At 36.6% G+C, this 22,638-nt stretch overlaps 2 protein-coding genes and 1 pseudogene across 6 annotated transcripts; 2 read left to right on the top strand and 1 right to left on the bottom strand.

Moving 5' to 3' along the window:
- The window catches only part of LOC117620874, a 7,199-nt pseudogene extending 2,140 nt beyond the window's left edge, over positions 1–5,059 (top strand).
- Positions 5,060–6,044: 985 nt separating this feature from the next.
- LOC117622664 lies at positions 6,045–12,369 on the bottom strand. 2 transcript variants are annotated; one of them, XM_034353420.1, is made up of 11 exons: positions 12,196–12,369; positions 11,025–11,125; positions 10,635–10,806; positions 10,319–10,555; positions 10,135–10,228; positions 9,461–9,960; positions 9,164–9,281; positions 8,348–8,409; positions 7,487–7,593; positions 7,295–7,382; positions 6,045–6,660 (listed from the first exon to the last, which is right to left on the bottom strand). In XM_034353420.1, the coding sequence occupies exons 1-11, from the start codon at positions 12,325–12,327 to the stop codon at positions 6,391–6,393; spliced, it is 1,881 nt and encodes a 626-aa protein (XP_034209311.1). In that variant the 5' UTR covers positions 12,328–12,369; the 3' UTR covers positions 6,045–6,390. The 2 variants fall into 2 exon arrangements, with proteins under 2 accessions (XP_034209311.1, XP_034209312.1); XM_034353421.1 differs by having other exon boundaries at positions 10,358–10,555.
- A 1,556-nt stretch (positions 12,370–13,925) lies between these two features.
- LOC117622805 (condensin complex subunit 3) lies at positions 13,926–21,702 on the top strand. Of its 4 annotated transcripts, none has more exons than XM_034353580.1 (12): positions 13,926–14,375; positions 15,063–15,266; positions 15,652–15,797; positions 16,173–16,435; positions 17,204–17,298; positions 17,561–17,708; positions 17,786–18,225; positions 18,504–19,018; positions 19,131–19,191; positions 19,291–19,554; positions 20,362–20,623; positions 21,106–21,702. In XM_034353580.1, exons 1-12 carry the CDS (start codon positions 14,001–14,003, stop codon positions 21,420–21,422), a joined length of 3,090 nt encoding a protein of 1,029 aa, XP_034209471.1. In that variant the 5' UTR covers positions 13,926–14,000; the 3' UTR covers positions 21,423–21,702. The 4 variants fall into 4 exon arrangements, with proteins under 4 accessions (XP_034209471.1, XP_034209470.1, XP_034209473.1 ...); XM_034353579.1 differs by having other exon boundaries at positions 13,933–14,375; positions 17,201–17,298; XM_034353582.1 differs by lacking the exon at positions 13,926–14,375 and adding an exon at positions 14,730–14,824 and having other exon boundaries at positions 17,201–17,298.
- The last annotated feature ends 936 nt before the right edge of the window (positions 21,703–22,638 follow it).

Below are 22,638 nucleotides of genomic sequence, written 5' to 3'. Positions count from 1 at the left end.
TTTGTGTTTAGCCCATGCCAAAAGTTCCGGGCTCACATGCATGGAAATATGTAATTTGAGAGATTTGATGTGGTTATTTGAACCTATAAGGCACAAGGTTCCAAACCGTCATTTTGAAAAGACGTAAAAACCACAGGTGCAAGTTTAAGAATGTGCGCAATTATTATAACAGGAAAGGAGCATACAACATATAGATTTTTTCCACCTGCAATGAAGGTGCAGGCCCTGTAAAATCTATAAAATTACATTATGTTCTGGAAGCCTCTGAAGGAAGAGGACGGCGCCTCTTAAGCTTAGCCATGAGCCTCTCGTGGTCTCCCAAAATTCTTTCATTGGAGACCTGCAGCATGTCTAGCCTTCTCAGTGTATCAACAGAGTACGAACTCACCAGTTTCAACAAGGCATTATTCTCTCCTTTAAGTTTCTCAACCTCCTGTTGAGACTCATGAAGCATTCTTTGAAGAGACGAATTTTCAGTTGTTACTTCTGAACCTCGTTTGCTCTAGCACGCAAACGATCAGCCATGTTAGAAACAGAAGCAGCACTCTGAATGCTAAAAGCCATTGAGTCATCAATAGCCTCTTCCTCAGACCTCCCTGTCAACAACATTTCATCCATTGGAATAATGAAATTCCTAGCTACTATGACAGCAGTAGCATCATTCATCATCACAGAATCATTAACTGTGAGATGACGATTTTGGGATACAAAGGATGGACGCCAAACTTTGGCGTCACTGGTTGTTGTGGGAGCATCATTTAAATTGAAATAATTTGGGCAGGAAGAAGAGGAAGCCATTTTAAGAAGGTTTCGAAGAAAGTCTTACAAAAACTAAAGTTTCAGAAAATGAAGGAAGTTGAGTTGAAACGCAGTTGCTCCAATCAAGTTTTGCAAAGGCAATATCTATAGACGAAAATGTGGCAACATTTCCAGGATCCCAATATCTTCTCGGATCCCCATATTATCTTTTTCTTTCCCAGAGTCCAAAACTTCACGCGGCCTCTAATAATGCCTGTCGGCACTTTCGGCGTTTTCAAGTATTATTTTCGTCAAAGCCGATCTTGCTTTGCGGATTTCACGGAGCTATTTTTTCAAAAGCACCCCGAGAATCTCGCAATTTTCCTATGGTTAATTTGAAATTCACCGGTTCTACCTATTCCTCTTATTTGTGTATAAATGTGTTACTAACGAAATTTTCTTTGCAGAAGACATCCAGTTTACTCCATACCTAGTGATGCGATATCTACTTGTTTTTCTTATTAGTAAGCACTCAATATGCCCGAGAAGCAAGACTATCTCTGATCATCCATTCAGGAAGCGAGACTATCCCTGATCACGTTTCCGCTACATCAGGGAACTGTGAAGGCGACCTTATGCTCTAATCTCCTGAGGTCCTTCTAGACTAGGAGAAATGAGAGCTTGTTGTCTGCTCCCACCAGCTTCCTTCCTTGATTGCTGAGCTTGTTGTCTGCTCCCACCAGCTTCCTTCCCTGATTGCTTACCTTATCTTGCAATCAATATCACAATTTTTTTTTGCATTTTTTCTCTTTTTGTAACTCTCTGTTCATAAGAGATTTTATTTCTTTAGAATGAACATCTGAAGAAAGAATCCATGAAGTGATCCTAACTCTGAGGGTTATTTGTTTTGACAGAGGCAAAAGAATTGTGATTTTTGCTCTTGCAGGATATAACTAGATCATCAAGCACTACATTATATTTGCTGGGCTGATACAAGTTTGAATGATACTTGAGAAAAGTTTCTCCCACCTAAGGATGTAAGCAATACTTGTGTTATTTTATGCTTATATACTTATTTGATATTTTATCTTGAAAGGTAACCAAATGGGGAGATAAGTCTGTTCCAAAAGAATGGCTTGTATGTATCCATGAATTATTAATGCAAATTTTACAAATTGCAAGTTGGATACATTGATAATACACTGCACAGATTAAAGTCCCATAAGAACAAAATATGGGTATAGCAGTGATCAATATGATGCACGTCTGTTGTGTAGCAAATGATATGGATTGAAGTCCCAAAAGGACAATCCTTTAACATGTCAATATTGATATTGTGCACGCCTAATGCGTAGCAAATTGTATGGGTTAAAGTCCCAGAAATTAATTGACATGTATGTATTAATCTGTGGCATGCCTGCAGCATGACAGATATATGGGTTCTAAATGTTCCAACTCCCTAAATGGAGATTATTCACGCCCTACTGTAAAATAACGCTCCATTGGAGGTTATAATCCACATTCTCACATCATAAAAGCCCCCTGAAGTGGCTTGGGTACCCAAAAGCAAAGAAATGCTTATAATTGATGCATGCGCATGCACATGAGAATGGTGGGATCATGAATTGATGAATGACAAATTTTGATTTTGGAGTAGCTACTCAAATCATCAATGGGCTGTGTTGATTGGAACCACGTTCAATTATTAAATGTCGACAATATCATTGGCCAAAATGGAATGAGGCAATTCCATTATAGATGAGAATGAACGTGAAAGAACAAACCCACAGTACGAACCCCAAAATTTGTTAATACTGAAAGTTATACTTGGGTGTTCGGAATAAAAGGGAATATACCTACTTTGTATGACACAATGTTTTTTTGGCATAAACAAGGAATGTTGGGTTTTCTCCATATTTATAGATTCAATTGTGCCCCTTTATTGCACATTTACGGAGACCAACATGTTATCTTTAAGGGTTATTAAATGTACGGAGCATATCGCCAGAAGCGATTCCCTAAAGATGTATAAATAGCTGGGTTAAAGCTATTTAATGTGTCATAAAGTTTAATCCCTTTAAACAAAATCCTTGAAAGGATTGAAATTGCATGAAGCAAGTCCCTGAATGACATGTGCCTGAAGCACAAAATCTGTACTCAATGTTAATGTACATAAATTGCCTCAATGAGTATATTGATTATAATGTGTTTGCAACACATTAAAGCTTCTCAAGAGTTCCAGAAATATTTGTCTCGACTTAAAGATCGAGCATTATGCCAACGAGATTCTTGCTTATACTAAGAAAGTATTGAAACATTTTTATGAGGATTATCCGTTGGACACTTTAAGGATTTTCCGGAAGTATATTGGACCGGACATCATATTTTCCAGATAGAGCTCAACTCCATCACCATCATTTTGGGATGATGTGAGGCATATTTGATGCTATCTAAGCATAACACCATATACGGGCATATTTTTGAGTGAACTTATAAATAGCCCAAGTGTTATTAGATATGCGGACTCTGGAAATCTCTATGGTCGCTTACTGGAAAAAGCTAGTCATGAAGTTTTCAGGGGGAGATCTTCATCAGGAGGAGCGTGGTATTAATAAAGACCCTCATACACTATTGACTCACAGAAGCAGTGTCAACTAGGATATTCAGAAAGATGATCAACAGTATGGCTTAAAGATATTTTGCCAAGCATTAGGGGGAGCGTGCTGTCAATAAAGACCTTTACACACTGTACTCTTTTTCCTTCGTCCAGATTTTTTTTTATCCCACTGGGTTTTTCCTGGCAAGGTTTTAACGAGGCAGTGTCGCACGCATGACAATATACACAGAATTTTCTGTTACACATGGTTATGTACTGTTTTTCCCTTCGACCAGTTTTTGTCCCATTGGGTTTTTACTAGCAAGGTTTTTAACGAGGCATATTTCCGTATCATTTGTGGTCTCCAAAGGGGAGTGTTGTAAATGATAAGGTGGAGCTCACCACATGTTGGAAGGGGCTTTGCCTACAAAAGGGTTCATCCCTCATTGTAATTGAATTGAGATAATATACTGAAGAGAGAAACCAATCTGAGAGGTTTTTCTCTGCTTCTAAATTCTCTCCTCAATTCTTTGGTTTTATAACATATTTCTCTTTTTTAATTACTTTATTTAGAAGTTATGTTTTAATTACTATTTACTTATTGAATAATTTGTATTTAAATATTTGATTAAATAAAAAAAATGAAAAATAATAATTACCATTTATTAAGTAATATAATGTATGAATTTAATTATTCAGTAAAAAATAATCACATATGAAATTAATTAAATAAGGCTAAGATATTATGTAATTAATAAAAAAGCAAATAGTAAAAAGGATATTATAAGATTATAGCCGCAAGGCAACACTTTTTTGTTTCAAGCGTATAACCGCTCGGCTGTACTCCATAAATAGAATGTTTTATAAGTAGCGCCGCGCGGCTGTACGCTTTGAATAGCATAATCCTGATTTCTTTTTTGAATAGCCAAGTGGAGTTGCAAAGGCGATTTTCTCCTCCTTTGGATGGTAGCGTTCCCAGGCTAGTAAGCTTTATAACTAATTACTATAAAAAACTGCTAGGAGATGATTATAGGCCAAGCTTGATCTAGATCTTGCAGATCCATCAAAGCCGGAAACAAGATGTGTGTGATGATGTGGTGATGATGATGTCCTTTCCCATCAGATTTATAGTACCATGAAGGAAGCTGGGCTAAATTTGGATGCATGGCCCAAGGCCAATGAGGACATCTCCCTCTACCTTTTCATGATGAACAATCACTGTCATTTCGACCAAATGAAAGGCACACAGCTTGGGGATATAATGGGAGATTCTTGGTTAGAAGCTCATGAGAAACACAAGGACTATTGTGCATCTCTCTACTTGAGAGAGAGCTGGGGAAGCCTCTTCTAAGCCAAAAGGGTTTAATTTCATTTCCTTTTGATCACCAGGATTTTGATTTTCAATGAGGCTTTTTTATGAAAGGTACAAGAAGCACTCTAATTGGGTCATATATGACGAAAGCTTGAGGAAGAAGTTATGCCAACTTTTGGTGCAGGCAGTTGTACCTGTTTATAGGAGCTACAGGCACAAGTATGGGGTTTTGGTTGAACAAGATGCGAGTGGGTAGCAAGTATGTTAAATACACTGCACAAAGCTTGGAGAAGATGTGCTCCCTGTTTCAGCCCAAGATTGGCAAGTATTCCAGCACCAAACATATACGTTTTATTGGTAAACTAAAAAACGTCGTAACGAATCAGCTTCGTGTAACTCTTAAGGCAATGTGACTTCGTTGAAAGAGTAATGTTAGAAGGACCATATTTTTAGATCATACATCTAATAGACGCAGGATCCGTCTAAACAAGCGGGTCCTGAACTAATATAGTCTGTAATGTAGTACAAATAGTGTTGAGGTCAAAACTAGTTAGCCCTGTGTTGATGTAATATTCAGTTTGTATAGATTTACACTTACTAATTACTTATTATGTATTTATTTAAATTATTATTTATGGATTTCCTTTTAATTTTTTTAGAGAAAATTATTTAAAAGTCCACTTCAAGCCTAAAATTGTATAATGGGTACAAAGAATTAAAGCTTTCCAGTTGGGGCGGAAGGAAAAAAATGTTATTCTCCATTTTAAACATAACATCCATAGATGTCACTCTTGAATAATAACCTATGGGATGTCACTGTTGGGAAGCTGTCCATGTTTCATTGTTTCATTTTATTTCATGTTTTTCCTCCAATTTCTTCTTTTTATGTCAAGAGCACAAAAGTGAATAAAAAACTCCATAACAGACCAATAAAAAAATGCACCCGTAGTTGTAGTCAATGTCATTGTCGGAGAATGACATGGTCATAATAACTGAACCGGTTTGTTCTTATTTGGAGGCGTTGTACCATTTTGTCTTTGTGCCACCCTATTTGTCCTTTTATAGTAAAGCCCCATTTTTTTATATACATATTTGATGTTCTTGGCTAATAAGCTTCTCCTTAACCATACATATTCCGTCAGCAAGCTTAACAGTGATTGTAGAGGCTAAAGAGAAAGACCAGTCTTTTAACCTTATAGAACCCTCTGATTCAAACTTAGACAAATGATTTTTATCTATGTTTGCAGGGTACCTTTTGGAGTTGAAATCCTCAATTCACTTCAACCCAATAATTCCAAATTATTATGAAAACCTGTCATTACAGTTAAAATTCTGTCAATCTGATGGACAAAAATCAAGACACCACATTCTCATTCAAATTATCTGATAATCCGTAACTTTATATACCTACCAAGTAATTACTGAACAAAGTAAGCGGTTGAATCATTTTTACAAACGAACGCAGTACACTTTCATGCTGTGCTGCTGTGCACACCCTCTACATCCATCCTAAAGAGGAAGTAGTAGATCGGAGATGGTGTGCGTGAAAGAAAAGGCATGCTGAGATTTCCTAGCTGATTCTGTAAAAAAAACAAAAACGAAATAAAAAACAGCCTTCAAAAGTTTAGAAGTAGATTTTATAGATCAACCTAATCTGCTCCCCTAACTAGCGGATATTTAGTATGGTATAGTTATGATCTAGTTTAGTGAGCTGTATGTCATCCCAATGATGACATTCTGGAAATTATGTGCTTAGAGTTGCTGTGCGTTCTGTATCAGAAAGATGTTTTGGGGCAGATGAAGAAACTCCTTCAACACTAGCTGGAGCTGATGGTGGTTCTGCTTCTGTTGGATCAATGCTGGGCTCTCTCCGCCATTGTAGACTAGATCTCAGATACCGTGGTTTGTTGGGGATGACCTTTCTGTTACCATGTGGTACATGTGTGTCGAAAGTCTTCGCAGAAACCTGGGCTGGGGCTGTTGCTGCAGAAGCTGCTTCTGCCTTCCTCAGCACCTATACAATAAGTATAAAGGTGAAGAGTTAGTTTTTCGAATATTATTGTCAGTTCTCCAAAGGTGAATCTCAAATTTACAACCTAAGATCCTTGTGGCTAACAGAATCTGTACCCATCTTGTGCCCTTTAATTGGAAAATTTGAATAGAAGAGAGAGAGAGAGAGAGAGAGAGAGAGAAACATGAGGGATACACACGTGTATAAAAGAACTTGTCAAAGAAAAGAGGAATTCTATCTATTCCATTCTCTTTAAAAGATAAAAAATAAAATATTTCCTTGATCAGAAATAGAAACTCTGTTGTCATTTACAACCCAAAAGAAACTTAATATTATCATCCTATTCAGTTTATTATTTTTATCCCAACTTGGTTCTCTTGAAACCAGTTAATAGCAATTGTATAGCATAATTAACATTTATCCACTGCCCAATGAACATGGACAAAGTTAGAACAATTGAGTGCAGATTTACTACTCTCAACCAAGTTAATCTCCATAAGGCCTACCCTCGTCTTATTTATTTATTTATTTCGTTCTGTTTTATTTTTTGTTTATTTTTAGGTTTCCCACCTTTTTCTTTTAATTTACCACATCAATAACCTAATTGAAACTTTGAGACATATAAGGAACTCCTCACCTTCACAGTTCTTGAATAAAATGTTGTCCCACTCAATGCCACGGCTTTGTCAACAGATTCCTTGCTAGCAAAGGTAACATAAGCAGTCCTGATAATAGAATTGTCATAAAACTGTCCCAAACCAAAGACAAATAATACAAATAGACTTTGGGTACTTCTCAGATATGGAATAGATGACTAAATAAGTGTTACCCTTGTCGTTTAGCAGTTACTATGTCTGTCAGCATCACCACATAGACAACCCCTCCACAGTTGGCAAAGAACAATGACAAAGCTTCTTTAGTTGCTGAAAAATGTACCTGTTTTTTTTTTTTTTTTTTTTTCAAATAGTACATGGTATACTTATGAGATATTCTGAACAACAAATGCAGAATTTGAAACACATTAAATAAATCTGAAGGAATAATAGCAATATCTCCATGGAAATTAATCACAAATACCTTTCACTTTATTTAAACAAAAGTGTTCTACAAACCCTGCTTTATCAACTGCTTTACTTAGAATTACAATCCAACCAACCTTCCTTTAATTATTTTATGTTGGCAATACAGTCAGGCTCTTCTCAACACACTACTGTGAGCTTTAATGTTTCTCCCAATTAAAGTCAAGGCCTCCACATACTCTACGGCCATCTTCTAAGGTTCACAAAGTATTTCAACTTAAAACAAAGATTGAAGCAAATAACTCAAATAATTTAAACCTCCAAACAACATAGAAATATAAAAAACCTTCAATGACGATTGGTACTGTAAATCCCCATATGGAATGTCACGTTTTTAGACTTAGTTTCTAAATTATCATATGATTCCATGTCCAAGGTACATGACAGTCATCATAGAAAGTCCATCAGTAAGCTTTGTTAACAAAAACAAATGACAGTTGTGGAGAAGAATTTATATTTATAATAAGAAAAAAAGTACTAATAGATAAGTAACAAACAATTTAGTGAGAAAACCAATGTTGATTATCTTGGGGGTGCTTAGGTGTGTGTATTTACCAACCAAAAAAGAGAAAGAAAAAAAGAAGAAGGAGCAACATACACAAAGAGCTTACATTTGTTACTAATACAGTTCTTGCGTCAACCTCAATGTTATTCTCTGAATACTTTAATATACCTGAAAATGTACAAATGCATTAGATTCCTGAAAAGTTCAGGCTTCTGGGGACAATAATGATTGCCAGTTAGTAAAGCTAGATCAATGAAATGATTATCAGTCAAGAGAAGAAAAATATGCATTTTAATGAGGAAGAACAGAAGAAACCCTAAAGACCTAATTGCAAGTCTGGATAATGGTTAAATATTCTTCATAACATGTTTGTGTTTCTGAGAAAATTTTAATTTGCTTAAAATTTTTGAAAAATCCATAACAATGCACAAAATCAGATTAGGACCTTATGTGAATAATCCTCACGTCATTGTGTTATGCTTTCATCCTATTCATAGATAATTGAAGAAGTTCCAGACATGCATTAAACTATCCTGCTACCATCAGAATACATTTGCCCCCTTGACAACACACGCACACAAAAACAAAAACAAAAAAACATTTGCCTCTTATATAAACTGTTTATGAACAAAAAATTTAAAATATAGCTTACATAGCTAACAAGACAAGAAGAATCAAAGAAACAGAAGAACACTGGCCCATACAGAGATCACAAGCTTTTTTCTTTTCCCAGGTCCTGAGTTTGTAAACACCATCACTAGAGTTTCATTCTATCACACATCCACCCAAAACCACCTGGTCCCCCTACTTTCCCACACACACACACACATGTATTGTAGTTCTGAACAAAACAGAAAGCATTTATATGTAGAAATGAGCTTCATATTTTAGCAAATTAATCCAAGTTACACAGAGGCTTTACCAGAATTCAACAAATGAATCATTTTTCCATCTTTCTTCTCCATCGCTAGCTGCTTTGAATGAAGCTTTGACATTTCCATTTCAATTTGATGCAATCTTTGTTTCACATCAAGCACTTCCTGGGGGCAAAGATATTCAAAACAAGTCTCTTACCAATTCAGTCAAGGAGGAAAAAAAGTTGGTTCTCAAAATTCAATCTATCACACAATCAAATCCTCACAGATAGCACAGGCTTCAGATTCGCAGTAAATTTATCTTATATCAACTATGATCTATGAGGAAAAGAACATACTGATACCTGGCTTTGAGTAGTCTTCAGACCATTTTTGGTTAAGTTTGATTTTTTGAAATCCTGTGAGATATTTTTGCATTGAGGATACATGTTTCTCTCATGCACCAAAGAAACTGAACTAGTACCAGGGTCTGTACTGAGTTCACCAAAGAGCCTCTTCCGCCCAATATTATTTGCATTATGAGGTTTACCCACTGCACTACCACCATGCTCCACTTTCTCTGTCTCCACAGGGTAACCATAAGACCTCTGACCAAGAGCAGAAGCTTCTGGATTCCTCTTTGGAGGTATTAGTGCGAGCTGGTTATGGACTTTCCCATCTTGCTTCTTATGGCCAACACCATAAAAATCAACACTTGTGTGCCCTAGAGATATGTCCTCACATGGCTTTCCCAATCTATCCCAAACACTACCCCGAGGTTTTTCACTACGCAGGGATCCTGTACCTGGTGACAGACTACTTCCTAAATTGCTATTGGCACAAATCTGTTTAAGACAAGGACGTCCTGCATGAAGAAAGCATCAAAGTGTTCATCATGATTGGGCCATAAGCAAAGGAAGCTTATACATTTTTCTATAAACAGGCAATTAACAAGATCAGTTCCACAGATACATACACATCCACATAATTGTGTATTTCTAATAGCTTGAATACGTATATAGGTAATCTAACGTGCTACCTGACATTAAAAATCGTGCATTTTCAGGCACTGCCTCTCTTTTTGGTAAAGGTAAAAGCTCCTTGGGCAACCCTCTTGATTCTTGATTGAGAATCTGCTCTACAATAAGCAAATTCTGAACTTACAAAAAGGAAACTTTGTGTGTAATCACTAAGAGCGCCATTAAACAGTGTAATCAGCCAACCTGGTTAATTTCATTTATACACTGAGTTCTTCGATCTACCTCACGGTTTATATTTTCAGTTGCAATAGTTCTTCTCAGAATTCCGTTGCTGCATGTCCGTGACAATCCTTTCTTGGTATTCACCTCACTCAAAGGGGCAGAAAAAGAGGGACAGTGTTGAGAACCTTCAGCAAGTTTCACATCCTCAGAAGAAATAGGATCACAAGTTGACACTTGGTAGGTCATGTTGTATTTCATCTGCCATGGGAAACTACATTACAACTCCTCCTAAAAATCTATCATACATAAAAAAATAAATTCGTATAACTGATATTACCACAAGCTCGTCATGTCCAGTAGAATAACTCTGGAAATCTTCACATCTGTCAGTGCTTGCACCCTTGCATTTATCACTGTCTTGGGGACTAACGGCAGCAATTTCATCTAGATACAAAAAGCCAGAGTCTGTAGAAGATTGACCAGGCTTTTTCAAGATAAGATTCCATAACCTACATAGGCAGACGAGTTGAAAGTTATTTTGAGCCATTCTTGTGTGCTTAGAAATAAGACGAGACGGATAAATGACCTTATTAATGAAAACAAAATGCAAAGCACTTAAGTTATTTTACCCAATTTTTGTGAGGGAATTATCATTCATTTTTAAAATTGGTGAGTGCGATAAAGAAGAAAGTTACAGCTAATCAAGAGAGTTTCATATTCAGGGTACCAGGATACAAATTCTACAGTCCTGTTGCCAAGAAATGCCTCTAAATCCTCTTTTGCCTGATATTGATGCTTTCCATTACAAATCAGCACTGTAATATACTCCTGAAGTGATGAACACATTACTCTCAGTGAAATTTCAAGAAGTAATGTAATCCCTCAATAAAAGCTTGTTAATGAGAAGAGTGAATAATCACGCATTTGTGCTTCATCACAAAATTTCAACTCAAGTTTAAAAATAAGAAGAAACAGATAAAGAACACTTTGGCAACGATTACAGAAATTGACCACCATTCATTGTTGGAGTAGCAATCCCAATTCCATTTTTTTTACTTCTCATAAATCAATTTGCAGTATCATTGAGAACAAAGATTTTTATTTTCAGTGTGTGGGTTTGAATATATAATCATCTTACCATTGAAAAATTGAATCAGGCAACTTAAATTATTCACTCATACTGCCACAACCTGAATTCCTCCAAAAACAAAAAAAGAAAGACAATTATACCAGCAAGGGCAGAACCAGGAATTTTTTAACAGGTGGGATAGAAAGCAGATATATAGGTTTAATATTTTTTTCCCCCCAAAACCTCACTGGGGACTGTAGCCCTTGTGGTAGTTCCGCCCGTGTATCCCAGTCACTATCACATTTTTATCAAGTGATTGCAATTATTTTAACTCTTAGGACATGATTTCTTGTTGTCCACTCAACGTCTTTTGAATATAGAAGAAATTAAGTAAGCCCTAGCCTCTTGCTTGCTCTATCTAAGATTAAACATTCATAACATCTACATACACGTCTGTGTAACTCTGAAGCACAACTTCAAATACCTTATAATTATTAAGCACTCGACGTTTTCATTCTCATTTCACCCGACAACAAAATCATCACAAAACGTAACGTAAAATGTTAATAACTTTGCTTACATTTTCTAGTCAACCAAACAAACACGAAGTTTTCATTCCCATCCCACTGAGAGAAATAGCATCAAACACAACGTAAAGTGTAAATTCATTTTCCTACAATTTCTCAGCAACCAAACGAGGAGCTACAAAAGAGAATCGCTCACACATTTTCCCGAAACATCAATTTATTTCGCTAATGAGACTCAGAATATGGAAATAAATAAAGGACTATTATTGCGTAAGTTGAACTGGAAAGGATGAGAAAATTACAGCGAGGACGTCGTCTCTGTAATCAGCGAGAAATTGACGAAGCTCGCGGGAAATGAAGGATTTGAGTCTCAAAGCCGCATGTGATTTCCTGTGGACCTTGAACGACCTAGGGCTCGCCGAGAAAATGTCCATCGGGAAATGCAGCGTCGTAGGCTCTCACTCTCTTCTATTCAATTCTTTTTCCCAGCTCATCAAACGAGTCTGAAAGGAGTCAGTGACGCTTATAAGCATGCTGCTCAACGGGTCGGGGACTCGTGCCCCTTTTTACCGTTTCGACCCGAAATAGAATAACAAATTCTATTTCCCAACTATTTGTGTGAAGTTACTACTATGGCCCTCTTGCACTTTTTTGGGTCGAAATGCCCTTCCTTTTTACTAACTCATTTTAAAAATAAAGGACACAAACGTAAATATATATTACATTATTTTCATTTCCAAGTTTTTATCCACTACTTTCTCCTTTGTTCCTCAATCCTTCCTCCCTCCACTTTTTTTTCATCTCTCATTTCACTTCTTTTTCACTCTGGCCAAAAGAAATGGTTACAATACGGGGCCTTCATTTCTTTTTTACAGTACTCGTTATTTTCTTATTATACGTTCTTCTATATTTATCTTCTTTTTTAAATATCTTTTTTTACACAAGCGATATTGGAGAGGGGTTTTTTTCTTACAATGTCAAAGCACCATGGAAATTTGAACATGAGACCACTGATCCACAAATCAATGCCATTTTCTATTGGACTATACCCGTTAACCAATTTTCATTAGGCCAACAAATGTCTAGACTATTATAATCAACTATAAAAGAAATCAAATGAACTTGAATTGCAGGTAATTCCCACTTTGAAACTGTAACAAAAAGAAAGCTTCCACCACAAATGATTATAAATTTTTATTTAGATCCCCAAGGACAACTCAATTAAAATTGTGGAATTGAAATTAGCATTGTCACAAGCTCTCAACTTTAGAGCATCTCCAATTGCCTCTTCACCAATGTTGGAACGCTAAAATATGTGAGCCATATCAACAAAAATTATCCCAACAAAACGAACTTGTCAACTCAATCACAGAAGCTACAACTCCTTCTCTCTTTCTAATTGATAAGTTGATTGTGACTCTTCAAAACAATTATTTTACTTTCAAAAAACAAACTTACATTGAAAATGCTAAAAACCTTTTGTGCTTAGAATATTAATTGTCTGTTTTATTGTGTAAGTGGAGTCTAGGTGTTAACATAAGAATGGGAATAGCAAATTGAGGAAGGTAAATCAGAAATGATATATTTTTTCTCACCACTGTGGCCAAATGTGTATTCTCATCACGCATTTCAACACTTGATACGTGTCTATGGGTCTAACTATAGTTAACTATTTCATTTGTATTTGTGGAACCATGGTTGTGTTCATGGACATGTATCAAGTGTTGAGAAGAGTAATGATGGTACACATTGATTTAAAATGATGAGAAAAAATGCTCTCAAATCAGAAATGTAGATAGCATGCGTCAATTTTCATCGCGGTTATAAAAAAACTTCAAATTAATAAACTTTACTCTGTCAACTTTAAATGATAATAATTGGTTGGAAATATAAAGATAAAAATATTTTCAAATTTTAAACGTTAAATCTGAAGCCCAATTTTTCTTAGCGTTGGGCCTCAAAACGAAACTACGAAATTGGGCTCAGCATAAAAACAAAACAAACTCCCGCTTGAATTCAAAAATGGCAATCTTCCTCGTGAACCTTTGACCCTCCAAATAATCTTCAGATCCATTTCCACAGACTCACCGACAAGCAGAGAGCAAAAATGGCGGAAGCGACGGTGGAAGAAGAGAAGTCCTTAATGCTCAAAATCGCTCAAATCTTGAACGACGCTCGCACCTCCAACGCTACCCACAACCGCAAGCTCAAGGAGCTATCCGCCCTCCGCTCCAAGACGTTGTCGTCTTCTCTCTTCTTCTCCGCATTCTGTAAAACTCTAACTCCCTTCTTCGCCTTCCAGAGGCGTACGGCCTCCGCCGAACGCACCGTTCGATTCATCTCTGCCTTCGCCACGGCCCGAGACTCCGGCCCTGCCTCCCAATGCGACGCTTTCTTGGAGGACTTTCTCAGGTTCCTTCTGCCGGTGTCTGCTGCCGTTAATAGGACTCATAGGTTCCGAGCCTGCCAGATTGTTTCTTCGGTAGGTTTTTAATTTGGTTACTGAACCAAGTGTTGGAAATTGGGGTTTGGGGTTTGGGGTTTTAGGGCTTTCCTATTTTTGGTATTTTGAATGGTTGTTTCTTGGTTGGTTGCTGAGAAAATGAAGTCAGAGAAAGAAGGGGATATTATTCATGGGATTTGATGTGTTGATAGGGGTGATAGGATACGATTTCTGGTTTTGGATGCTGGATAGGAACTCTTAACGACTCTATATTTCAAATTTAAATTTTAGCTTCTTTTGTTTGAACCCACAAGTAGAGACGTATGACTTTTGGTTGCTCTATATGCAGCTTATGAATTATTTCTCAAAACTTTACAATTGATGAACTTGATGTTCTTAGAGCTATTTTCATCACGATGGTTTTATTGGAAAAGAGGGGTTTCTATAAGGTTTTACTTTTGAGCTACTGACACCTAAAATCGAGATCTGTAAGTAGCATTTGATTTAGCTACTCTGGATGTTGCACTTCGTTTGAACTTATATGGTGAGGTTTCATTAGCTTTATTCATTCTTGGCGGGAGCTTTCACTGTAATACTGTTACCCTTACCCCCCATTTTTTCATGAAGTTTTTTTATTTATTTTTAAAGTTCATAGGTTGTATGAATTTCATACTTTGCAATAGTTTTCTCTTTTTCCTGGCTTGATGGAAATTTGTACTCTTGTAGATCATCCTGCAATTACCAGATGATGCAGAAGTGAGCAGTGAGCTCTGGGATGAAGTAGTAGATTGTATGAAGTTGCGTGCAGGGGACAAGGTCCCTGTAATCCGTATTTCTGCAGTTAGGGCTCTTTCACGTTTTGCCAGTGATTGTGAGAACAGTGATATTCTTGATCTATTTCTTGATATGCTTCCTCTAGAACAAACTGTGGTAAGTTCCTCCATTGATTCACATACATATATGTTGTGCAGTGCTGGTGTTAGACTGATAGTCCATCTTCTTTCTCCTATCTGTTGTTTATATTCTTCTTGTAGAGTTTCCTTATTCAACATCATGTCCATGTTATAATATGAATGCGCGCTTTGTTGAGAAGCATTTCAGTATATTTTGGGTATACTGAAATTTGAGTTGTAGTTACAACAGACACAAGCTTGCATACTCTTTTCCAATGGATGGCTTGTAATGCTATTGTTTACCAAAGGATATACTAAGATTGTGTCAACTTTTATGTGTTGGTATTGTATCTCAATGTTATAGTACTTTATAATTCTGCGGAAACTTGCTTCTTAGATATCCAACTTTGGCATTTTTGCAGGAGGTTCGGAAGACAATAGTGCTATCTTTGCCTCCTTCAAATGTAACAGCACAGGCAATCATTGATTCTACATTAGATGTCAGTGAATCAGTGCGCAAAGCAGCGTACTGTGTTCTAGCTAGTAAATTTCCTCTTCAAAGTCTCAGGTAAGTTTATTCCCTTCTTATTGCAGCAGTATTTGAACATCTGATGGAAATGCAAGGGGTGCTGTAAAGATTTTAAAAAGAAAAAAAAAGAACATATTATTTTATGAAACAGATTTGAATTTTACACCATTATATGGTGATGATTACAATATTTCTGTCTGATTATAGTTTAGTCCTTGGCTTTATTAACAGGGGCAGTTATGTTTACCCGTGTCTAGTCATATTTGAGCTACAAATTTCAATATATAAACCTCCTCCACTATGTTAGTTAGCTGGTATATTACTTAAAAGAGCATTATTTTTGGAGGGTTGCCTTTTGTTCTTTTCCCTTTTCTTTCAGTTTTTTTTCTCACTTTCATTTTCTTGTTTTTGTAGTATCAAGCATAGAACATTAATTCTTCAGAGGGGACTCGCTGATCGTTCTGTTGCTGTTTCAAATGAGTGTCTTAAATTATTGAAAGATGAATGGCTAATTAAGTGCTGCAGAGGAGACCCTTTAGAACTTCTCAAGTTTCTTGATGTTGAAACCTATGAATTCGTTGGAGAGTCTGTGGCTGACGCCTTGTTAAAAGCTGGTTTAATTAAAGTACGAGATGGTGAAAATATTCAGCAGTACACTAGCGCTGAGATGGCTGAAGGTTTGATAGCATTCTAAACCTTTTTGCTTTTTCATTAATTACATGTATGTCCTTTTTATTTTCCTATTCTTTAGTTTGGGTGGGGAAGCAATAAAGGTTCCCTGTCCAGGTATGGGACTTACCAATTTAGCATAACTCTTTTCCAGACCCAACATGTTATAACATTCTTGATTACCAGAAACTTGACCATAAATTTGGGATAGTCCTGAGAACAGAAACTCAAGGTCTAGATGTTGCCAATGAAGAGAAAACATGTACACAAATGATTCTGCCTCTTGTTTTTTTGTTGTCTTCTAGACTAGTCATACTGAATACTTCTGCGACACATGCCAAACTGAACATCACGGCGGTTCTAAAGTATGACCTAAATATATGTTGAAGAATACACTTCTTTTAAATATGTCATTATGAAGATCTGGGCTCAGTTCTTCATGAACATGTGAACATGGACTTCGTTGAACGAGTTATATCTTGGTTAAGAAAAAGAGTTCCAGTGAGCTAACTTTTTTATTTTTATGTGTTCCAGTAGTTTTTTCTGAATCTAGTACCTTAAATTTGGACTTTCTTCCAGTTCTGACGATTTTCAGAAAAGATTGCATTTTCTCTTCATCAAATCTTTGATGCTCCCAAACATTTATACAATTGTTTGTCTATAGGTAAAAATGTTAGCGATGCATCCTTTGATCTATACTAGACACACACATATACATACTATACTATGAATGTTAGCCTGTTTTATTGATCATGCTTTGGATTCAATGTTAAAAGATTCAGCACGTTGCACACCAAGCATCCAACTAATGGAAGCGGAGGTCGCTCTTTATTGGAGGATGATATGCAGGCACCTGCAGATGGAAGCACAAGTAAGTTTATACTATTTTACTATGTAAATTTTCAGGTGGTTTGTGGTTTAAAACATATAGAATGGAGGGGAGATCATAGCTGACAAATTAAGGCATATGAAAGTTGGGATAAAGTGGCCAGTGGGTGCTGAAAAAGGCCACATAACCGTGTATGGAACACTCTATTAGGGCATATATTCCAATGACATATTGTTTCTTAATTTACATATACTGAACGAACTGGCCCCTCATTATTTAAGGGTCGCAACTTGTGCTTGAACAGGCAAAAGGCTCTGATGCTGCTTCTACAATGGGCACAGAAGCAGCAGTATATGCGGCAGAAGCTTCAGACAGCAATGACCTTCTTGAGCAAATTCTGCCAGCAACAATTTCTGATTATATAGATTTAGTCAAAGCTCACATTGATGCTGGTGAGTGTAATTAACATTTGATTGAGAACATTGATTTATATCCAACTCTATATCCTAACTTGAAATTACCTACTCAGGACCAAATTATCGCTTTGCATGTCGGCAGCTACTCTTGCTTGGTGCATTGCTTGATTTTTCAGATGCTACAAACAGGAAGGTTGCTAGCACATTTGTGCTGGAACTGCTGCATAAGCCTTTTGACCATGAAGTTGATCAGTATGGGGACATGGTTGTTATAGGAGATGGAATAAATCTTGGTGGTGATAAAGATTGGGCTGAAGCGGTGTCTGGGTTAGCAAGAAAGGTGCATGCTGCTAGTGGTGAATTTGAAGAAGTTGTTCTTGGGGTTGTAGAGGAGATTGCTCGGCCTTGCAGGGAAAGAACAGCTGATTTTATGCAGTGGATGCACTGCCTTGCTGTTTTCGGCCTTTGCTTGGAGAAGGCAAGATCATATCATTGCATTCAAGGGAGAGCTACCTATCCTGCTGAACTACTGCAATCTTTATTGCTTCCAGCGGTAATGAGCTTATTTCATGTAACTGAAAAACAAAGAATTTGTGTTGTTTGTTCCTTTTGAATTTCAAAAAATTGGAGTGTCTGGTTTTTGTTTTAAGGTGGTTGATATGCCTAACCTCCAACTTAAGAGATAGGAGGGACGCTAACTCTTAAAGTGTAATCCGTTTCTTCTTTTTACTGTAATGACTTTTGGGTAAATAAAACGCACCTAATAATAGGCATGCTTGATGGCGTTTTTCTTTTGTAGGGTTAACAACATCTTTTGATTCTGAATTGCAGGCGAAACATTCTCACTTGGAAGTCCAGAGGATTGCAGTGAGATGCCTCGGGCTTTTTGGGTTGTTAGAGAAGAAGCCAAGCCAGGAACTAGTAAAGCAGTTAAAGGTTTCATTTGTTAAGGGTCCTGCTCCAATTAGCATAATTGCTTGTAAGGCATTATTTGATCTTGGGATGTGGCATAATCTTCAGGAAGTTGATAGAGTGGTGGGCCAGGACGTTTTATCACAACACCAAGATTACGATATAACCTCAAGTCCTTTAAACTTTTCTGATACAGATGGGATATCGAATATTAAATTGCTTGATCTTTTGTACGCTGGGCTTATTAAAGATGATTGGGACAATTCTTTAGCAAGTGATGAAAATGAGTCCGTTCAAGGTGCTCTTGGGGAGGGGTTTGCTAAAGTTCTTCTTGTGAGTGAAAACTACCAAGGCATGCCACCTTCTCTACATCCCTTGCTTTTATCCAAGCTCATTACCTTGTACTTCAGCAATGAATCTAAAAACTTGCATAGGTAGCCTGTTTGCGCTGTATTTATTCTGTATCTTTTTCACAAGTATACTCATCGCAATTTAGTCCTGGCAAAAACAAACACATACCAGTTTAATGCTTAACTTTTTCACCAGGTTGAAACAGTGCTTATCTGTTTTCTTTGAGCATTACCCTTCCCTCTCAGCCAATCACAAGGCAAGTAATGCTTATTTGTCTAACATGAGGTTCCTCCTGTATATCCGCATATTGGAGATGATGCCAATAACCTGAAATCGTGTGGTTATTTAAATGCAGAAGTGTATATCAAAGTCCTTCATTACAGTCATGCGCTCTATGTGGCCGGGTATCAATGGCAATGCTGGAGGTTCTGCATATATGGTTTCTAATATGCGTAAGCGTGCAGTCCAAGTATCACGTTTTATGCTGCAAATCATGCAGGCTCCCTTATATAAAAACGAGATGGAGGATGGAAATGATACCGGGGAAGTACCAGAAGTCATAGAAGAACCTCCACTTGAGTGTGGTGAGGAGGGGCTTGCCATACGCATAGCCACAGAGGTAACTCGATGACTGAATCACCAAATGATTATTTTTTTATGTTGAGCCACAGCTAGAAGTTAATATTTCAACTTCCATAATTTTGGTCTTTTTGCCACTCTGAAGCTGTGATTATGATCATAACTATGAATATCTACTTTTGACTAGGGTTAGAGGCTGTACATAGATAGGTTGGTTTAAGTCTCAGTGATTAAGTCTTATCATCTGCTAACTTAAATGGTTGTTCAAGGTTCAAGAATCTATTTTTTTATGCCTGCTCCATAATTGGTCCTCAATTGTTTTTGGATCCTATCCTATTCCTTCATACCAAAAAAGGTATTGACAGAAGTCAAGGTAGGAATAAAAGCAGCTAGTCCCATCCTTTGGGATGAAGGCTTGTTGAGTTGAGTTTTATGCTATCAATAACCCTGTCACTTTCATTTCATTACCATACAGATACCCAAAGATAAACTCTAGTTTTCCACATCATTTCTTATCAATGTCTTAATGAAACATAATGAGCCTATCTAAGATTGTTTATGGTAAGCATAGGTTACAGTTTTTACCCCCATTAGTTTTGTTATTACCCTTTCCTTGATTCCTTTTTTTTTTCTTTTTGATTTTTTAAATAAATAACAATGTTACTTTCTTTTTTAATAAATAATGAGATAGCTTGAAACAAATTTGTTATTCTTCCAACTCTTAAGTTTCACAAACTGATCTAGCATAGTACATCCATCCCAAATCCCCAGGCTTAATTGATGCCTTCAGAATGAAGAATTTTGCAGGCTTAAACGTATTGATTACTTGGGTTTATTCTTTATTTAGGTGGCAACCTTCCATACAAAGAAGACACCTGCAGAGAAGTCATATGTGTCAGCATTATGTAGAATACTTGTGTTGCTCCATTTTCGGCTGTCAGAGCAAGGGGCTATCCAATTAATAAGGAGGCTATTAATTCGTGTGGCTGAATCTGTATCAGCAGAAAAGGATCTTGTCAAGGAATTAAGGCGGATGGCTGACCATCTCAAGGCACTGGATAGACATCCAGATCAAGAAATGTCGCAAGACCAAGCTAATCTTATATTTGGTAAAATCCTTAACTTGTTCATAAGAGTACCATGTGGAAAGGTTTTTAAATTCATGAAGTTCTAGACATTTGTTTAAAAATATTTCTAACGACTGAAGGTACAAAAATGCTTATAATCTACCCAGAATGAAGGAGCAGGTATTTTTTTGATAATAAACTTAATCCTTATAATCTACTGGTTTAGATAACGTCTGCGCAGAAGTATTGTGTGCTGCATTGCGGTAATGTTGAGCTAGACTATTGCAGGAGGAAATAAAATATGATGTCTGCCATATTAACTTCTTCAAGTAAACAGTTTTTCTGCTTACTACTAGTATGCAGCCAAAACACCACCTATTAGGTGTTGTTTCATTGACATATTACATATGGGATTGCATTCATTTGAAGTAGTTTTGGTGTGTTTTTCCCCCTTTTTTTCTGGGAGTATGGCATCTCTTCTCTGATTACAATCTCTATAATTCTTCTGCTTATAAATGTTGTAGGGAGGTTAGAACTAGACTTCAACATGGATTTCAACGTTTCTGTTGAAATGCCACAAACACCAGCTCCTTGCTCAACTAAACCAACCCGTCGCAGGAAACAAGTGAGGCTTGAAGAGGAATCTTCTGATGAAGACAGTTCCCCGACTTCTGTTGTTCCTAATAATCTTGGCACAGTAAGCGCTCGCTCACAGAGGGCAAGCAAGACTGCAGCACTGTCCAAGATGACAGCTAAAACAGCCTTCAGGATCGATGAAGATGATGAAGATGAGGAAGGCTCAGAGGTTACATCGGATGAAGATTCCGATGGATCTGATTAGTTCCTTAAATCAGTGGGTTGGCATGTTAGATTTCTCCATTGATGCAATGATCATTGCTTAAACATGCTATTTTGTTGTTGTATGGTTTCTCAAATGAATTAGGTTGCAGATTTTGTACATAGATGGGCACATGTGAGTTGTAAAATGTGAAATGTGTTACTCCGGTTGTTCGCAGGCTCACTACGTAATATATAGGCGGTGAAATTGTATTATGTTTTGATAATGATACTATAACACTATTGCTTGTAGTTTTGGAAATTGAGTCAAAACTTATTGCTCATTTGTAGTGCCAAATATGTCAGTTTCAAAGATTGAGGTATTTAAAAAATATGGTAGTTTTATTTTGGCTAGACAGACACGATAAAAGGGAGGGGATATAAATGTAGAAATGCTTGAAAACAGCTTATAACAAAGTCATTCTCCAGTAGAGTTTGATGCCATTGTGGCCTCTTCTTTGTCCATACAATACATATAAGCATATCATCATCACCTGACAGTGATGGATTCTTAAGATCAATATGGTGGCCCCTCCTCTACCCAACAAGCAGATATCCTGTGATCATTCTTGATAATAAAAAAGGGTCCACGTCACTACATCAGCCTTTAACATATCTATTAACGGTTTCCCCAAGGAGTGGGTAATTTGTAAGTTTTGTATGAGTTTGAGTATGTAATTGTAAATGTTAAAAAAATGAGTATAAATTTGAAAATGATTCCATAATTTATTATGCCTATTTTCATTCAGATAATATTCCAACTTATGTATACATAATTTTATTGTCTTAATATTTTTTAATCAATTGGATCCTTTTATGCGTCATAGTTGAATTAGGGTTGATGCCCATATCAAGGCCTATCCCAGGACTGTATTTTGAGTACTTGTCATATTATTAATAAAACTTGAGACTTTTCTCAACATGGAGAAATTCATTTGATCTCTCTTTATCGGATTTGACATTAATGTTCATCTTGTTTCGCATGCCCCAGGACAAAATCTACCCTCTTAAGTGGCAGAATCAGGAATTCTATTAAGGAAGGTTAACTTTAAATACCTTTATAATTACAATAAATTTAGTTTTTATAAGAAAATATATTTAAGAATTCATTATAATGATTAAATTATAATATCACAAATTTAATATCTTAGAAAGTATAACCCAAATTCTAGAAACCTAAAAATAAGGAGAGAGTATAAAAAGTTGATTTTAGATGTAAT

Source organism: Prunus dulcis, chromosome 3 (genome assembly GCF_902201215.1).
Source record: "Prunus dulcis chromosome 3, ALMONDv2, whole genome shotgun sequence".
Taxonomy (NCBI): domain Eukaryota; kingdom Viridiplantae; phylum Streptophyta; class Magnoliopsida; order Rosales; family Rosaceae; genus Prunus; species Prunus dulcis.
This window is presented reverse-complemented; position numbering and strand designations above follow the sequence as displayed.

Excerpts from the sequence above, each read along its gene's own strand:
- LOC117622664 (XM_034353420.1), bottom strand. The coding sequence starts at position 12,327 with ATGGACATTTTCTCGGCGAGCCCTAGGTCGTTCAAGGTCCACAGGAAA. Across the intron at positions 11,126-12,195 it reads ACAGAGACGACGTCCTCGCT|GAGTATATTACAGTGCTGAT; the intron begins GTAATTTTCTCA and ends TCATCACTTCAG. Across the intron at positions 7,383-7,486 it reads GTAACTGCTAAACGACAAGG|GACTGCTTATGTTACCTTTG; the intron begins GTAACACTTATT and ends TTCTATTATCAG.
- LOC117622805 (XM_034353579.1), top strand. The coding sequence starts at position 14,001 with ATGGCGGAAGCGACGGTGGAAGAAGAGAAGTCCTTAATGCTCAAAATC. Across the intron at positions 15,267-15,651 it reads TTCCTCTAGAACAAACTGTG|GAGGTTCGGAAGACAATAGT; the intron begins GTAAGTTCCTCC and ends GCATTTTTGCAG. Across the intron at positions 19,555-20,361 it reads CCATACGCATAGCCACAGAG|GTGGCAACCTTCCATACAAA; the intron begins GTAACTCGATGA and ends TTCTTTATTTAG.